Source organism: Haliotis cracherodii, unplaced genomic scaffold (assembly GCF_022045235.1).
Source record: "Haliotis cracherodii isolate W230 unplaced genomic scaffold, xgHalCrac1.p SCAF_10, whole genome shotgun sequence".
NCBI classification, from domain to species: Eukaryota; Metazoa; Mollusca; class Gastropoda; order Lepetellida; family Haliotidae; genus Haliotis; species Haliotis cracherodii.
The window spans coordinates 16,033,086-16,048,042 of record NW_027266265.1 but is presented as its reverse complement, the minus strand read 5'-3'; the positions used below and the strand labels follow the sequence as shown (position 1 = coordinate 16,048,042).

Sequence of the window (14,957 nt, the reverse complement as noted above, 5' to 3'; positions counted from 1 at the left end):
ACCACCTCTTAATGTCTTTAGGTATGGTGCAGCAAGGGATCAAACTACCAGCCTCCGGGCTGATGCTCTATGCACTAGACCACAATAAATAACTAAGTGATTAAGAGAGTCAGTGAGGTTTTATGATGCTCCAAGCAATATTGCAGGTCTAGGCTAGGGACCGCAAGATAATGACCACAATTATTGAACCCATGTTGGGATTTGAACCTGGGCATTAAACAAGATGGGGCCAAAAACTTGAACCATTCAGCTAACCCCCATGCGTACAGAGAAACTGTGCTATGTGTTACTGCAAGTAGAGATTGCTGCGGAGCATCAACTGTTCCGCCCCCATATTATTTAATGTGCAGAGGAAGGAAGTGTAAGCTATGGGAGGAGAGAATTGGTGTAAAGTACAAATTGGTTGTTATTAATGTAGTTATCTTTGGAAAGCACAATAAAAGAAACAGTGTCTTTAAATGGTCAGCACAAAGAAAACCCAGGCAAGAAAACTGGGCCGGTCAGGCAGAACTTGATATATATCCACTATTCGTACCAATGATATACAAAAATAATTGATTACAAGTCCTATATAGATAACACAGCAAATGTCATTCTTAAACATGTTTTGGCAGCAAATATCAATATTTGTGGTCAAAATGTTGGTTGGGTTAAATAAAACAAGTTTTTAAATAGTAAACACAAAACAATGTTATTAATCCACTGTAAATAAACTTCAGTTCAAATCTAAAAATTCACTCATTCATTAAGGGATTCCCATTTATCCAACAGCAAGTTAAGAACATACAGGTTGATAAGCTCTATACTACGCCTATAGCTAAAGGAGATAATCACTCAATGCGCAATAGTTTATTCTTACATAATATAGACCAAATATACCGGTAGAACTTTTAGCGAAGTGAGACATATATTTCCCCTAAACATTTTTAGCTCTTTAAAAAACAAAATGAACAAATTGCATGGATTATCTACATTACGAAACGTGACTGAGTCACAGAATGGGACAGGCGATTGGTTAAAACATGTCCAGATAAAGTCACTCTCATTTCATTTTAAAAACTCCAAATTTTTCAGAGAAATAAAATGGCACTCTCCTTCAGTCAAAATTAACCTTATACTAATAGTTCCCCACCTGAAGATGGGGAAAAATCACTTGTCAAGGTGCATCTGGGATTTTCAAAAAGGACAGTTTTGAAAACAAGAAGGTCTGATAGCCTTTCCTTTGCATCTGTCGTTGTCTGTGTAGTGTGTATGCATAGAGTGATGCTTGCACATGCACCGCCATTTGACAACCTGCAGGTCACATATTTTATGAGCACTTCATTAACACACTGTCATGGAAGTAAATGTCAGTCTAATTGCGCTGCATCCGACACCAAGATACCTATCAAACTGACATTAGTTTACATTTATATTGTCCCTGAAGATCAGTTTGATACATGTACATGTTATACATGGAATATCATGATACACCAGTCTGAATAGAAGCAATCTCCACACTGCAGAACCACCAGTTCCACTGACTCATCAACATCAAATCATCATCATCATCATCATCATCATCATCATCATCATCATCAAATCGGCCAATGTAATCATAGTTAACAGGAAAAAAAAAATTCTCGGTCTGCATATCAAATTCTGGAACACCTGTTCAAAAGAAAAACATTTCTACAATAATGAAAATAATTACAATCCAGTTAAAGTTGACAAATAATTATTTGTATACATCACTTCCCTGTGACTGTCCACCAAGCCACTGAACATGTTAAAGTGTCATCAGGTAAACAGTATGTATTTTTCATGTTTAAATGTCATCAGAAAAACAGTATATACTGATCATCTTGAAGTGTCATGAAAAAAAACAGTATAAACTTGACATGCTGAAGTGTCATCAGGAAAAAAGTACTGGACATGCAGAAGTGTTAAATGTAAAATAGTTTATATGACATATGCTGAAGTGTAAAAAGGAAAAGATTATAAACTGGACATGCTGAAGTGTCATCAGGAAAACAGTATATATTGAGCATGCTGAAATGTAACATGGACAATAATATATATTATGTATATATAAATGTAAAATGTGTACCAAAAAGAACAATTTTAATCAAGACATGCTGAAGTGTCATCAGGAAAACAGTATATATTGAATGTTCTGAAATGTCATCTGGAAAATAGCATATACCATGTATACTGGACATTTTAAAGTGTCATCAAGAAAAAGGTATATTTCAAATATGCTGAAGTGTCATCAGGAAAACAGTATACATATTAAGAATACGCTATGACAATTAAAACATTATCATGATCATAAAAATAATATGAAATGATATTGTTTTGTTCACCTACAATAAATGGCTTCAATGACAGATACCTACCTACTACAGTATGCACCCAGTGTTAGTAAAACAAGTCACACTTCAACAAGTCAGGGACAATATTGTTTGAGCAATCGGTACATGCACTGTCTGGCAGTGGACATATCATATATTTTTAGAAATCAATATCGAATATAGTCCTTGCGAAAGTATTTCTGTAGATTTACGTAGTGATAAAAGAATGATAAGAACAGTGAAAAACATAAGAAACTTGAATGAGTATTTCAGATTTATTAATTATAATCCCAGATAAAGAAATTCACAGTTTTTCAGATATCTTTTGTCTTAAGCATTAAACTAAAGCATCAGAAATAACACAAGTCCCAGAAATAAATTCAGTGTGGCGATACATAAACATGATAAAAAAGTAAACCACAATTCTAGCGTTGTAAAATTAAATACTATAATTGTTCATATTGAGAGGTGATAATTTCATTCAGAACATCAATGCCAATAACATGACCTGGTTTAAAACCACAAGCACTGTGGTATAAACCCTGACACCACGACACATGTTAAAACATACAAATAGCATTAGGAACGTCATATTAGACCACATCAAACAAATCTGTAATCAATACTGATCATGTGTGATTACCATAGTCGATGTATTTAGATCATAAGTCTGATTTTGTATAATACTAAATTTTTGTTACCCAACATTTTTTAAACTTATATCCCAAATATAAAAGAAATGATACAAAAAAGAAGGTTTCGTTCCAACATTCCAACTGATTACCAAATTAATCTTGGGTGGTAACCCGCACAATCAATAAATCGTTCTATAAAAAATAAGACCAATATGTCTTTTGAGGAATTGATTTGAAGAAACTTTACATACTATACCCTATAGCCAGAATAAAGAGTACTTGCCATATTAAGCTCCCTGCTCCAATAAGTGCCCCCTGACAAACTTCGAGATAATCTGTTAGTAATCTTAATATAAGCGCCTCTGTATAAGATGGGATGTTCCCTAATTCTTGTGTATATTACAGAAAACAGTAGCATTGATTGTTTGTTTGTTTACTTGTTGCTTATAGCCACACTCAGCAATATTCCAGCTATATGACGGCGTCTGTAAATAACTGAATCTGGAAAATCCAGTGATTGATATCATGAGCATCGATCCATGCAATTGGGATACTATGACATGCATCAACCAAGTCAGTGAGCCTGACCACCCGATCCTGTTACTCCTCTCTTACAACAAGTATAGTCGCCTTTTAAAGCAAAATGGGGCGCTGAAGACCCATTCTACTCCGGCTCTTCACGGGTCAAGTAGCGTAGAACATGGTAGAAGGGACATACAACTGAATTATATTAATTATCGAAAAACATTTAGTTTCATCTATGTTTAATGAAGTATGTTCATCACCACATGATCTCCAAATTGAAGTGCACAGTTTATGTAAGTGCTCTCTTTGTCCATTGTCTGAACACCCAGGCTTACAATGCTGTGAATTGAACCAAGGGCCCTAAATACATCAACTACGGTAATCTTGATTGATGCTGAATCCATGCTACATCATCTCAGTCATGTTCCAGGTTAGAAATGGCCATGCACTTGACAACACACCAGACCATCCAACTTGTCACATGATGTCATGACGACATGCAGAAAACATAGGATAATTACCGAACATGATACCATAGTCTCTGGCTAAGGTCCAGAAGGTACCCCACATGCCATGAAAGAAAGGAATAAAGGCAAAACATATTAGAACAACAGAAAATAAACAACATGATAAACATAAACATGATAGAGGGCCTAACAAAGTGAGTAAGTAACGCTGATGAAGACAACACCAATCTAGGACTACCTGGAAGGAAAAGAAAGTCAAATGCTGGGACATCCATCACAGAAAATGAAAAACAAATACAAAATGTTTAGTAAAGAAAGATGTGAAGGAGTGAGTGAGTATGGTTTTACGGCGCTTTTAGCAATATCTTTGCAATATCACGGCAGGGGACACCAGAAATGGGCTTCAAACATTTACCCATGTCGGGATTCAAACCCAGGTCTTTGTCGTAATGAGCGAACATTTTAACCACTAGGCTACCTGACCGCCCCAAATATAGAACATATTTATGAAACATGACATGGTTAACATGGTTAATAATTTGAGTGTTTTCTTATGCGTTTGTTGTTATAAAGACATTGCCATCAGTGAAATTTATATTTAAAGGATGAGTTCATGCAGGGTACATCATTACTTTGAACATGTTTTAAAAGCCTAAATTACGTATTTATCTTTGAGCTACTATTCCTAAATGAAAGAATCATTGTCTAAAGTTTTTAATTTTCATGTAAATTATTAATCTGGCAATATGTAGTGATAAGTTATTTTTTCAAGGCATCAAGCTTGTGATATACTATATTACTGAGACGTTCTTCTATCATGCCTCGGGATTGATGATTTTACAACCGTTCCCGAGCAGCCTTGCAATTAAGGGGAGGCAACTCTAATGACCCTATTACAATTAGACCCAGTAATGTCATATCTTCAGATCATTGCATTCTGATATTTCTGCAGCTTTACCATATTAATAGCAATTCATTCAGAAGATGGCCAAACAGGTTTGATCATTTAAATGTCAAATTAAAACCTGAGAATTATGATGGTGAGAGCAAGCAATAATCACAAAATCTTCTTTCAAAACTACGGAAAGGCATCCATAATGGACACCATCAATTTACAAAAATAGGGAACAGAACTCTGGGCTAAGGTGGAAAAAGCTAACACACATACCACTAGGCTATCTGACATTTATCAGTAATAGCAATTGAACATGTTTTCAGAATTATTGTCCAGATTATGACAGGGCCTGGTTAAGGTTGAGTTGATTTGTGCTTAAAAAATGATTCTTTTAACAGCTTTGAATCCTTTTCACTCCTATCACCATGAATATTCATTCTGTGGCCATCTTTATAACTGGTGTTTTCCTAAGTTCTCTGCAATAGCCGGTCTCAAGGCATTCATTCATCTGTGAAAACATTCGCGATCACACTTCTCGTCTGTAGACAAAGAAGATATGTGAATCACATCAATATCAAAATAATGTCCAGGGAAAATGACACTTATTCATACTGAAGTCTGAGTGAGGCGTCAATCACATGCTATTCTAAGCATGGAATGGCTCCAAACTCACCAATTAGAGTCATGGCCTAGATCAGCCAACAAGTTATTTAGAAAATCAATCGGAAATAGACACAGTCTCTGACCAGAGATCTCTATGTCCACATCTATACATAGACGGAAAGTTTTCATTCCCTTGACAAAAATCAGCATCGTTTATGGCAACATTGTGAAGGGGCTGGTCGATTTATCATTACATGTGAAAATATCTTGGAACATATATCTTGTTTGTTCATCTTGGTCATCTAAATAAATATGGATTATTTATTCAACATTTTGGGGTAAATAAGCTGTGCTATTGAACACTGAACCGCGGATCAGCTGTGAAGGGGGTCAGTGTCTAGTGATGATTTGGTCTGTTTATCAGGCCAACCACAAGTGTTTACTGTCTTCAGTCTATTTGGGCTATTGTTACAGTATTGTTACATCAAGTTGGACTGTAGCCGCAATATAAACAAGCAATTAGATGACATTCACCTGCCACAATATGCATCATAGTCTTTAAAAATTATTTTTTTAATGGAATTTATGATAGGAATTGTTACGTTACTATGCCAAGAATGATTGTTTTCATGTGTCACTTTGTAATAAAATATTAAAATTGTAATAAAATATTATTTTTACATCTTTTATCCATATAATCCGAATTTCATAACAGATACTAATTATTTACGTCATAATCTATTGTTCGAAATTGTTTCCGTTTATATCATGCTACATGACATATTATTCACCCATACATTGTAATTTGTTTTCTCACATTTACCTTTAATACAATTTATTTATTGTTGAACAAAATATCCCACTTTTGATCAAATCACTTAACATTTATTAATATCTATGCATTGTTTAATTTCTTTAAAAATTAATTCCACAAGTTAAAATTTTCACGAATGAAAACATGTCATTCATGTTCAACACGTAGCACAGTTAATGACATGATTTGGAACAAGTCAGTTTCACAATTCTTCTCCATCTTAACTGTTAGGCTATCTGTCGATCAATATGATATTCTGTCTTACAATGTCCTGCCTCCTCCTGACAAGGCAGAACAGTTAGCCAACACCTTGGTATGCTGGACTTCATCGATCTCACGGATCACATTACACTACCTCCATGTCACCTCGGCTTAGCTCACTTGAAAGTCATGGAACCCTTTGATCAGCAGGATCAAAACTTTTCAAACTTCTCATATATCCTTGAACAGTTTCTACAAGAGACTGAGATTTAATTAGGCTTGTGTGAAGTTGTTTCTAACAATCATAAAATAGAATGTTGCATGTATTTCCTTTTGAAAAATGTAATTATTTCCTGGTTTGATATTAAGCTAGTTATAAATCTGGCAGTTCTATAATTAGATTTTAGCAAGGTACATATTCATAGTTTTCAGGTTAATTGCATGTCAGTGAGAGGATATACAACATAACACGTATTGTCTACAATGGCTACAAACATAAACAAAATAAATTGTTACAACATCTAGGGAAGAGTGACAGTAAATGTAAGCATGGCCACGCATACAATTTTAAAAAGATGACCAATATTGTTTGTCTTGTGCAATTTTTAATCAATTTCATCATTTTTTTACAAAAATTCCCTTTCCATATTTCAATGAAGATATATTGTATCCTTCAGAGGGAAAGATATATCACCAAATAGATCTAATACAGACCATGCAAGTCTGTGATTGTTGGCAAGTTCGAAAATGAACAGAGTCTCCAGGCTTCTTCTTATTATATTTTATCAAGATAATATAACAACTGCTTTCCCTGTACAACATTTTCACTTCAGAGACTAGACGTTAGTCCAAGGGTAAGATAAACATACAAGCTTAAATGTTCGATGTACTTTCTCAACCTTGATTGACTTTCCTTATCAATGACAGAAAATATCGATAAACCCATCCTAAACAACCCTTATTAATTCCTACAGCAATATTCATGACGCTCCTCTCAATCTCCTCAGTTGAGATTCAAACCATATTCCCTACCTCCAGGGTGTTAACGGATGTGTACTGCATATTAGCTGTTCAATTACAACCATAAATCTGTACTAATGGTATTGGAGCAGTGACCCAAGGGTATCTCAAGCCAACTCCCTGTGTCAACAGTGTTCCTCCACAGCTTGTACTGGCTCACACAAATGTAATTCGTAGAGCTCCAGGTATCAAGTTTCTATTGTTGCAGTCGCTAAGTATCATAAGATTGTAGGAACATGAATAATTCACAAAAACCTTCACTATCATAGCTACAATTCTTCCCATTCTGATATTTTCCCCATAACTCCAAGAAATATTTTTTGTTTCAACAATTTACTAATGATTTACGTAGATTAATGGAATATTGCAAAGGGCTGCAGTATTGTACTTTAATGACATATTTTGTCATCATGATGCATTTCAGAGTACATCAAAGGAAAATAAACATTAATATTTTCTTTGAAGCTAGCAATTGTGACCTCTTATATCATCTGTCACTCTTTCCTGCAAAATATCAAATTAGCTGCAAGGGGAAACTACTCTAGACGGGTGATACAGGGATGTGATAAAGTACCGTGAAGGTGATGTGGGCCTGTTGTTATAGCAAATATGGCTGTATCTGTAACACAGACAGACACATGTTAGAGACCACAATATTGTTATAGCATTGCATTGGCCACAACAAAGAGTGACATCATTTTTAAATGTCAAAAAGGCTGACATCTTGGGATGTGCGTCAGGGGATGTTTGTTGTGGAAGATATACCACACATTTTGCATTATCAAATTTAATGTACTGGTATTCAAATTCTTTTTTGATAAATATTTTCAATTAAAATCTATTCGATTTCGATGAATATTTCTATACATAAATATGTGACACATTGCCTAAAAGACCAATGATAAATTTTAAATAAATAAGAATTTGAGATGACTCCAGGAATCATGGAATAAATATTTCTGTACTTGATGGTTGCATAAAATGTCAGTCCTTTGTTGTGACCATAGAGGACTTTAGGACAAGGAAAGAAACAGCAGAAATTATTGATTTTTATTCCACATCTGAAAAGCATGATCATGGATAACATTATTAGCTTAATACTTGATGAACAACCTGAAACCAAACATATTTATGAGTTGCAACAGCTTGCTGAAACAATAGATGAAAATCAAAGGTGTAAAATATGGATACATATTCATAATTCATTTCCACATTGCATATACTGTAAATGGCAACATCTGTAAACATGGTAAAGCAAGACATTGCAGAAGACATACGACGTGGACCACAGGGAGACTTGTCTGATGCTCCACTCAGATCCTGAATGTGGAAACTGTACTGGCAACATGACCCAAAGTTCTGAACACTGTGAAAACACTGTCAAAGGAGTGTCAAAGGGGCCATCATTGATTGGTTGGTTGGTTGGTTGGTTGGAGGGTTGGAGGGCAGATTAGGGTGTTTGTGTGTTTTGGTGGTTGGATGAGTGAGTGAGTGATGTGAAACCAAGAACTATTGCAACTTTAAAAGGTTTTCAAGCTTTACTATCAATAGGGAAATGCCCCAAATGAAATGGGTCTTTGTGAAATCTCTGAGCCTAGGCATGGTATAGATTCACACAGCATGTACAGTAAACTATGTTTATAACGAACATGCTTACCTGAACTGACCGATATAATGAACATCTTTTTTCTTCTTTTGTTGTATATATGCTTGAAATGAACTACGGTTAATAGGAACTAAAATTAGTAGTCCCTTTGAGTTCGTTATAATTGTAGTTTACTGTACATTAAAAATGTGTTGTGTTGTGTTGTGTTGTGCAAGTATGATCTTTTGTTTCTACTTTTGTAATAACTTTAAACTTTAAGGTAGGAAACTCAACTCAAAACAATTCTGATTTCATTTCTAATTATCATTTATTTCATGCCTCTTTATATATTGACCATGGTAGTGAACATGGTGAAGAGAATTAGAATAACACTACAATACACTGGTCTGGCCTGACAGATGAAGGACAAATCTAATCTTGCTGATTTACTTGTGATAGCAGACATGGCTCTTCCATGTTTGTGGTAATATAATAATTACCCTAGTATTCGTTAGTGAGAGTATTATTATTGAACTGATTGGCATAAATTGACCAGAAAATGAGTTTGGATAAATCCCCTTCTAGAACCATTCCGCAGTATCAATGTAGGCCACACCAAGAATGTGCTTCACAATTTATACCAATAGGGGAATCAAACCCAGCTCTTTACTGCAATGAGTGAACACTCTGACCACAAGGCTACCCTACTCCTGAACCACAACAAAGACACTGCTGGATACAGCATCTGGTTACACTGTGAGTGAGTTGGGTTTAACACCATCATCTAACACATCAGCACTTTGGTGAAACCCATCAAACCAAGAACCATAATGAGGGGGAAATCTAGGACTCAAACCCACAATCAAAGGTTTCTGGGCACCTAAGGCATGTAACTTAAGAAATTGTGGAGCCAGAGAGACGACATGCCAGCCATGCCCCCATTACACTGTAAATCCATCCTGAGATGAATGAGATTGCCAGCAAGGAAGTCTTCATGCTGGAGGATGCTGACCAAACATAGAATCTTGAGCAGTGCGTGTGTTACTGAGGGCTTGCAACTTCTAGCTGGGAGATACTGCTTACTTTAATCTTGTTTGTAGCAATTTATGCAAAAAGTAGGAATGATGTGGAAATTCAGTTCATGTTTAATCATGTTTTTTGTTTTTTAAACAATAACTGAAGGAAGTTGCAAATCATGGGTGAAAACTGTCAGTATAATTTGTCTGGATATATGCTGCGAAGCACAGTGGCCAAATTACTGGACAAACTGGATAACTTGATTATCCAGATTGGCTTTGTACAAAAGGTTAAGTCAATAAATTTACTTCCGTTTGGTTAAATGAATGGTTAGACTTGCTCAAAGGCGTTAAGCTATGATAATGGTGAGTGAGTGAGTGAGTGAGTGAGTGAGTGAGTGAGTGAGTGAGTGAGTGAGTGAGTGAGTGAGTGAGTGAGTGAGTGAGTGAGTGAGTGAGTGAGTGAGTGAGTGAGTGAGTGAGTGAGTGAGTGAGTGAGTGAGTGAGTGAGTGAGTGAGTGAGTGAGTGAGTGAGTGAGTGAGTGAGTGAGTGAGTGAGTGAGTGAGTGAGTGAGTGAGTGAGTGAGTGAGTGAGTGAGTGAGTGAGTGAGTGAGTGAGTGAGTGAGTGAGTGAGTGAGTGAGTGAGTGAGTGAGTGAGTGAGTGAGTGAGTGAGTGAGTGAGTGAGTGAGTGAGTGAGTGAGTGTGTGTGTGTGTGTGTGTGTGTGTGTGTGTGTGTGTGTGTGTGTGTGTGTGTGTGTGTGTGTGTGTGTGTGTGTGTGTGTGTGTGTGTGTGTGTGTGTGTGTGTGTGTGTGTGTGTGTGTGTGTGTGTGTGTGTGTGTGTGTGTGTGTGTGAGAGAGATAGGTTAAATGGATGATTAGACTTGCTCATAGGCATTTAGCTATGACAGTGTCTAAATATAGGTCAAACCCGCAGCTGGCAATGTTGTTGTGGGAAGACCTCATAGGATTAATGCTGAACAAGTGAGTGAGTGAGTGATATGTGGTTTAACGCTGCTTTCAATATGAGATGATTGCTGCTTGCAGATTTCACCTCAGTGAGACTCACCACCACAGGAATTCCTTTACAGACAGAGGATCTTAATCAGGGAAAATTGGGATCTGAATCCTAGAGCAGGGAATCCTGATAGTTAAGGGAGGTAACCCTGCAAAGCAAATTCTTGAATATGTTGCGAATGTGTTGTGTTTTATAAACAACTATTTTCTAGCATTATATCAGTCAGGACGTTTGGAATCAAACATGTCACACAATGTAGGGATTCAAACCCTACTGTGTTTGGTGACGTGAGTAAAAGCTTCAACAACTAGGCTGAACCCATGAAGATCCGGAGTAGAATTGGTCTTCAGCAACCCATGCTTGCCATAAAAGGTGACTATGCTTGTTGTAAGAGGCGACTAACAGGATCGGGTGGTCAGACTCTTTGACTTGGTTGATGCAAGTCATCATATCCCAATTACGTGTATCGATGCTTATGATGTCAATCACTGATATTGTCTAGTTCAGACTCGATTACTTACAGACCGCGGTCATATAGCTGGAATATTGCTGAGTGTGGCGTAAAACAACAAAGAAACAAACAAACAACTAGGCTCACTCACCACTCATGAGTTATGGAATAAAACTTTTGTCAGTATATCATGACGTTCAAATGGGGCTGGCTTTTCGATGGTTGAATGGTTGAACATTCATAATTTGTCTGATACTTGACAGAGATGAAGCAAGAAGGAAATGTATTCATAAAATTGTCATTTGATCTTAAAGCAGAATCAAGGGAGAGATGTGAGAGTCATAGTTTACGGCACATTTGCAAATGCCCAGCATCAGAAATCCAGACATAGAATCGATTTGGCTTGAAAAAAAATCAAATTCCCCAGCAGTTACATGCACATGATTAAAGACTATTTTCCAGAATACACAACACTAATTCCGAAAGCAGTTAAAAAAAAAACCCATCGTAAAAATGTATACTGTATTCCTGCAGACTAGTTATGTGAAGGATGGATGCCTCGTTCCACAAGGACCCTGTAATGTTGAGAAATAGACACCAGCAACAAGCTTGATTTGACATCAGATTCATCAAGAAAGACAAGACGGGTTAATGTGTATTTACTGACGCCAAGATTAGATCACTGTCACTTTCATCATTTGCTCAAAGTAATGATATATTAAAAGTTGAATGTTAATTGAAAGAGTAGGTCAAGTTCATTTGAGTTCATCATAGCTTGCATGAATAATTATCAAAGAAGATGAAGAAGACCACTTGCTTCCTAAACGACATTAGGAGAAGATATCTAGCTCTTCGTGAACCAGTTGCTTCAGACAAACAGTTTTACAGTTGCAGATCGATGATGCTGTGAGGTGTATGACTGATTCTGAATCTTAATGTGAATGGATGTCTAAATGGCTTATTTGTTTATCTGTTTGCAATATTTTTTTTAATACTTCGTGGATGTCTACTATTAACAAAGGTACAAGATACAAGGCGTTTAGAGAATATGAAAATTTGTTAGAACAACATAAACAGAAAAAGTATCATAATGCAGTTAGGCAATCAAAGCTGAAGGCCATTTCAATGAAGTTTAGAGGGGGATTATTACGGTTGGGACATATTGAAGGTATGTTGCAAAAAATATCAGAAACTGTCCTTAATGTGATCAAGGAAGAGAGAATGAATATCATTTAAAACTTGTATGTGCTACTTTTGATGCTATCAGAATCATATATCTACCAAAGACACGTATCACTATTGGAAATATGTATACATTCAAAAAATAATTTCCCCACCAATCCTGAATAAATAAAAACATTATGCTAGCTTATCTATCATACTCATGAAAGAGGAAAATATTTATTAAATGATGTTTAAAATTATGTATACTGCCACTACCATACTTGAAAATGGTTACTTAAGGATTGAAGTTGCATTTGTTGACGTTCATCAGCTGATGAACGTCAACAAATACAACTTCAATCCTTATATTGACAGATACATAGATCATAACAAAACAATCCAGTAAACATCAAACTTTAAATATTGAAAGCGAAATATATCAACGCGGAGAGTCGTGACGTCGTGACGTCATCCGTCCCAAACATTCCATTTGGAGTGACATCCCTTGGTTTTACAAACGGCAGCAAATGGCAGCTACAGCAATGTCATACGCTTGAAATACAAGTTGCACCCAGTAAAGTTAGCGTTGGAATTGAAAGAATTGGAAAGAAATCCAGACCCGGCTCATGCTCAAAATGGATACATATTTACGTTCTGTGAACTTTGGGTGTGTGTTTGAGTCATACTATGGCTGCTGATGACGTGGATTACCGCTGGACGCGGCGCGGTTGGATTTACTGGGGCATGATAGTGTGGAGCTTGGTGATTTCTTTTGGTAAGTGGAGCATTCTCTGTTGTAGCTTCGAATGGACACTTCATTTCGGTGGCCTGACATATACATGATCTGTCTGAATTCAAAGCCTGTATCATTCATAGCCTGAATCGATGTCGCTCTCAGTTTTCCGTAATTATTTTTAATGTTATATTTACACATTAAGGAATTCCCCTAAAGTAGTTCTGTATGTCTCCGCGCGATTGACAATGTAATCATGTGACATACTGATGTTAATCGAGAAATGAACGACAGTCAGCTTGGTAGTCTTCACCTAGGCGAGGTCACCCGCTACTGTCAATATTTGTATATGGACCTATGGCCTTCATACTGAATAAAGAATTGATTGATAAAAGAAATACTTCATGTATAGTAATCTTCAAGATGATCAAAATACTGTCTGCATTTGGCCTTAACTGGGATGAAGCGTGTTCAATGTTTAAAATCTCGAAAAGTTATTCTTCGATATCCCTTTCACATTTGATTATATGATCATTCTGAAGTATTTGGAGAGTTTGCCCTTATGAAAGTTTCCAAAACTCTGAAGGCTGAAGGCTGCTCTTACACGAAATGGTTAGATTAATGCTACATTCCGTATAAATACACCCTTTCAAAGACTAGGTGTAGACACTGTAGCTATCTTAGCCTAAAGTTGTACCAGCACCAGAGAATGAGATATAACCGTGTCGTTATGTACAGGTTACTCTGCCAACATTACACTGTGTTTCAAACATTGAGTGAGTGACTGAGTCAGTCAGTCAGTTGGGTTTAACACTGCTTTTAACAGTATTCCAGTTATACTGCGGTGTGATAGCTGAATGTGAGAGGAAAGCCTGAAGTGATGCAGATCTCAGATGTTTACCACTTCGGTGAAACCCACGAGCACGGGTATGGTGCTGACATAACCAGATAAATAATCGGGGCGAACTGGGATTCGAATCCACAATCATAGGTTTCTGGAACGCGCAAGGGATGCAACTCTGCACAGCAAATCGCGGCTCCTTAGACGACTGGGCCACCCGTGCCCCCGTTTCAAACATTGAACTGCCAATATCACCATACAGTGGAAGTGAAAGTGGACACCACAGTCAGTCATATCTCAGACTGTCACAGCAACTCGAATAACCTGTATAACCTGCATAGTGGGCAGGCAACGCTGGAAAATCACGGACGGCTAACCAACAGATGAGGTAAACCAGGGCTGTGTATATCAAATTCACTGTACAATCAATATCTCCTATTCACATTTTTTCTTGAGATATGTTCCCAAAATAATGCCTATTTCAGGAGTTGATATGACAGGTTTCCTGACAGTGACCGTCCACCAAAATATTCTGGGCTTCCATTGAATGAATTTGGTTCCTTGAGAAGAACAAGGACAATGTAACATCTGTCACAAATATTGCATCTCTTAATACAAATACAATGTGTGTACATGAATGGTAACAGATCGTTTTC

At 36.7% G+C, this 14,957-nt stretch overlaps 1 protein-coding gene across 3 annotated transcripts in view; it reads right to left on the bottom strand.

The window, feature by feature from the left end:
• The window catches only part of LOC139454116 (solute carrier family 12 member 4-like), a 188,626-nt gene that overhangs the window by 134,650 nt on the left and 39,019 nt on the right, over positions 1-14,957 (bottom strand). Inside the window, exon 2 of one of the 3 annotated variants that reach the window (XM_071235634.1) lies at positions 8,068-8,112. The exons of 1 other annotated variant lie outside the window; for it this stretch is intronic. In XM_071235634.1, the coding sequence (XP_071091735.1) occupies positions 8,068-8,112 (45 nt within the window). Of the gene's footprint in view, positions 1-4,014; positions 4,039-8,067; positions 8,113-14,957 lie in introns of all 3 variants that reach the window. One more of the 3 variants, XM_071235636.1, reaches the window with a different exon arrangement.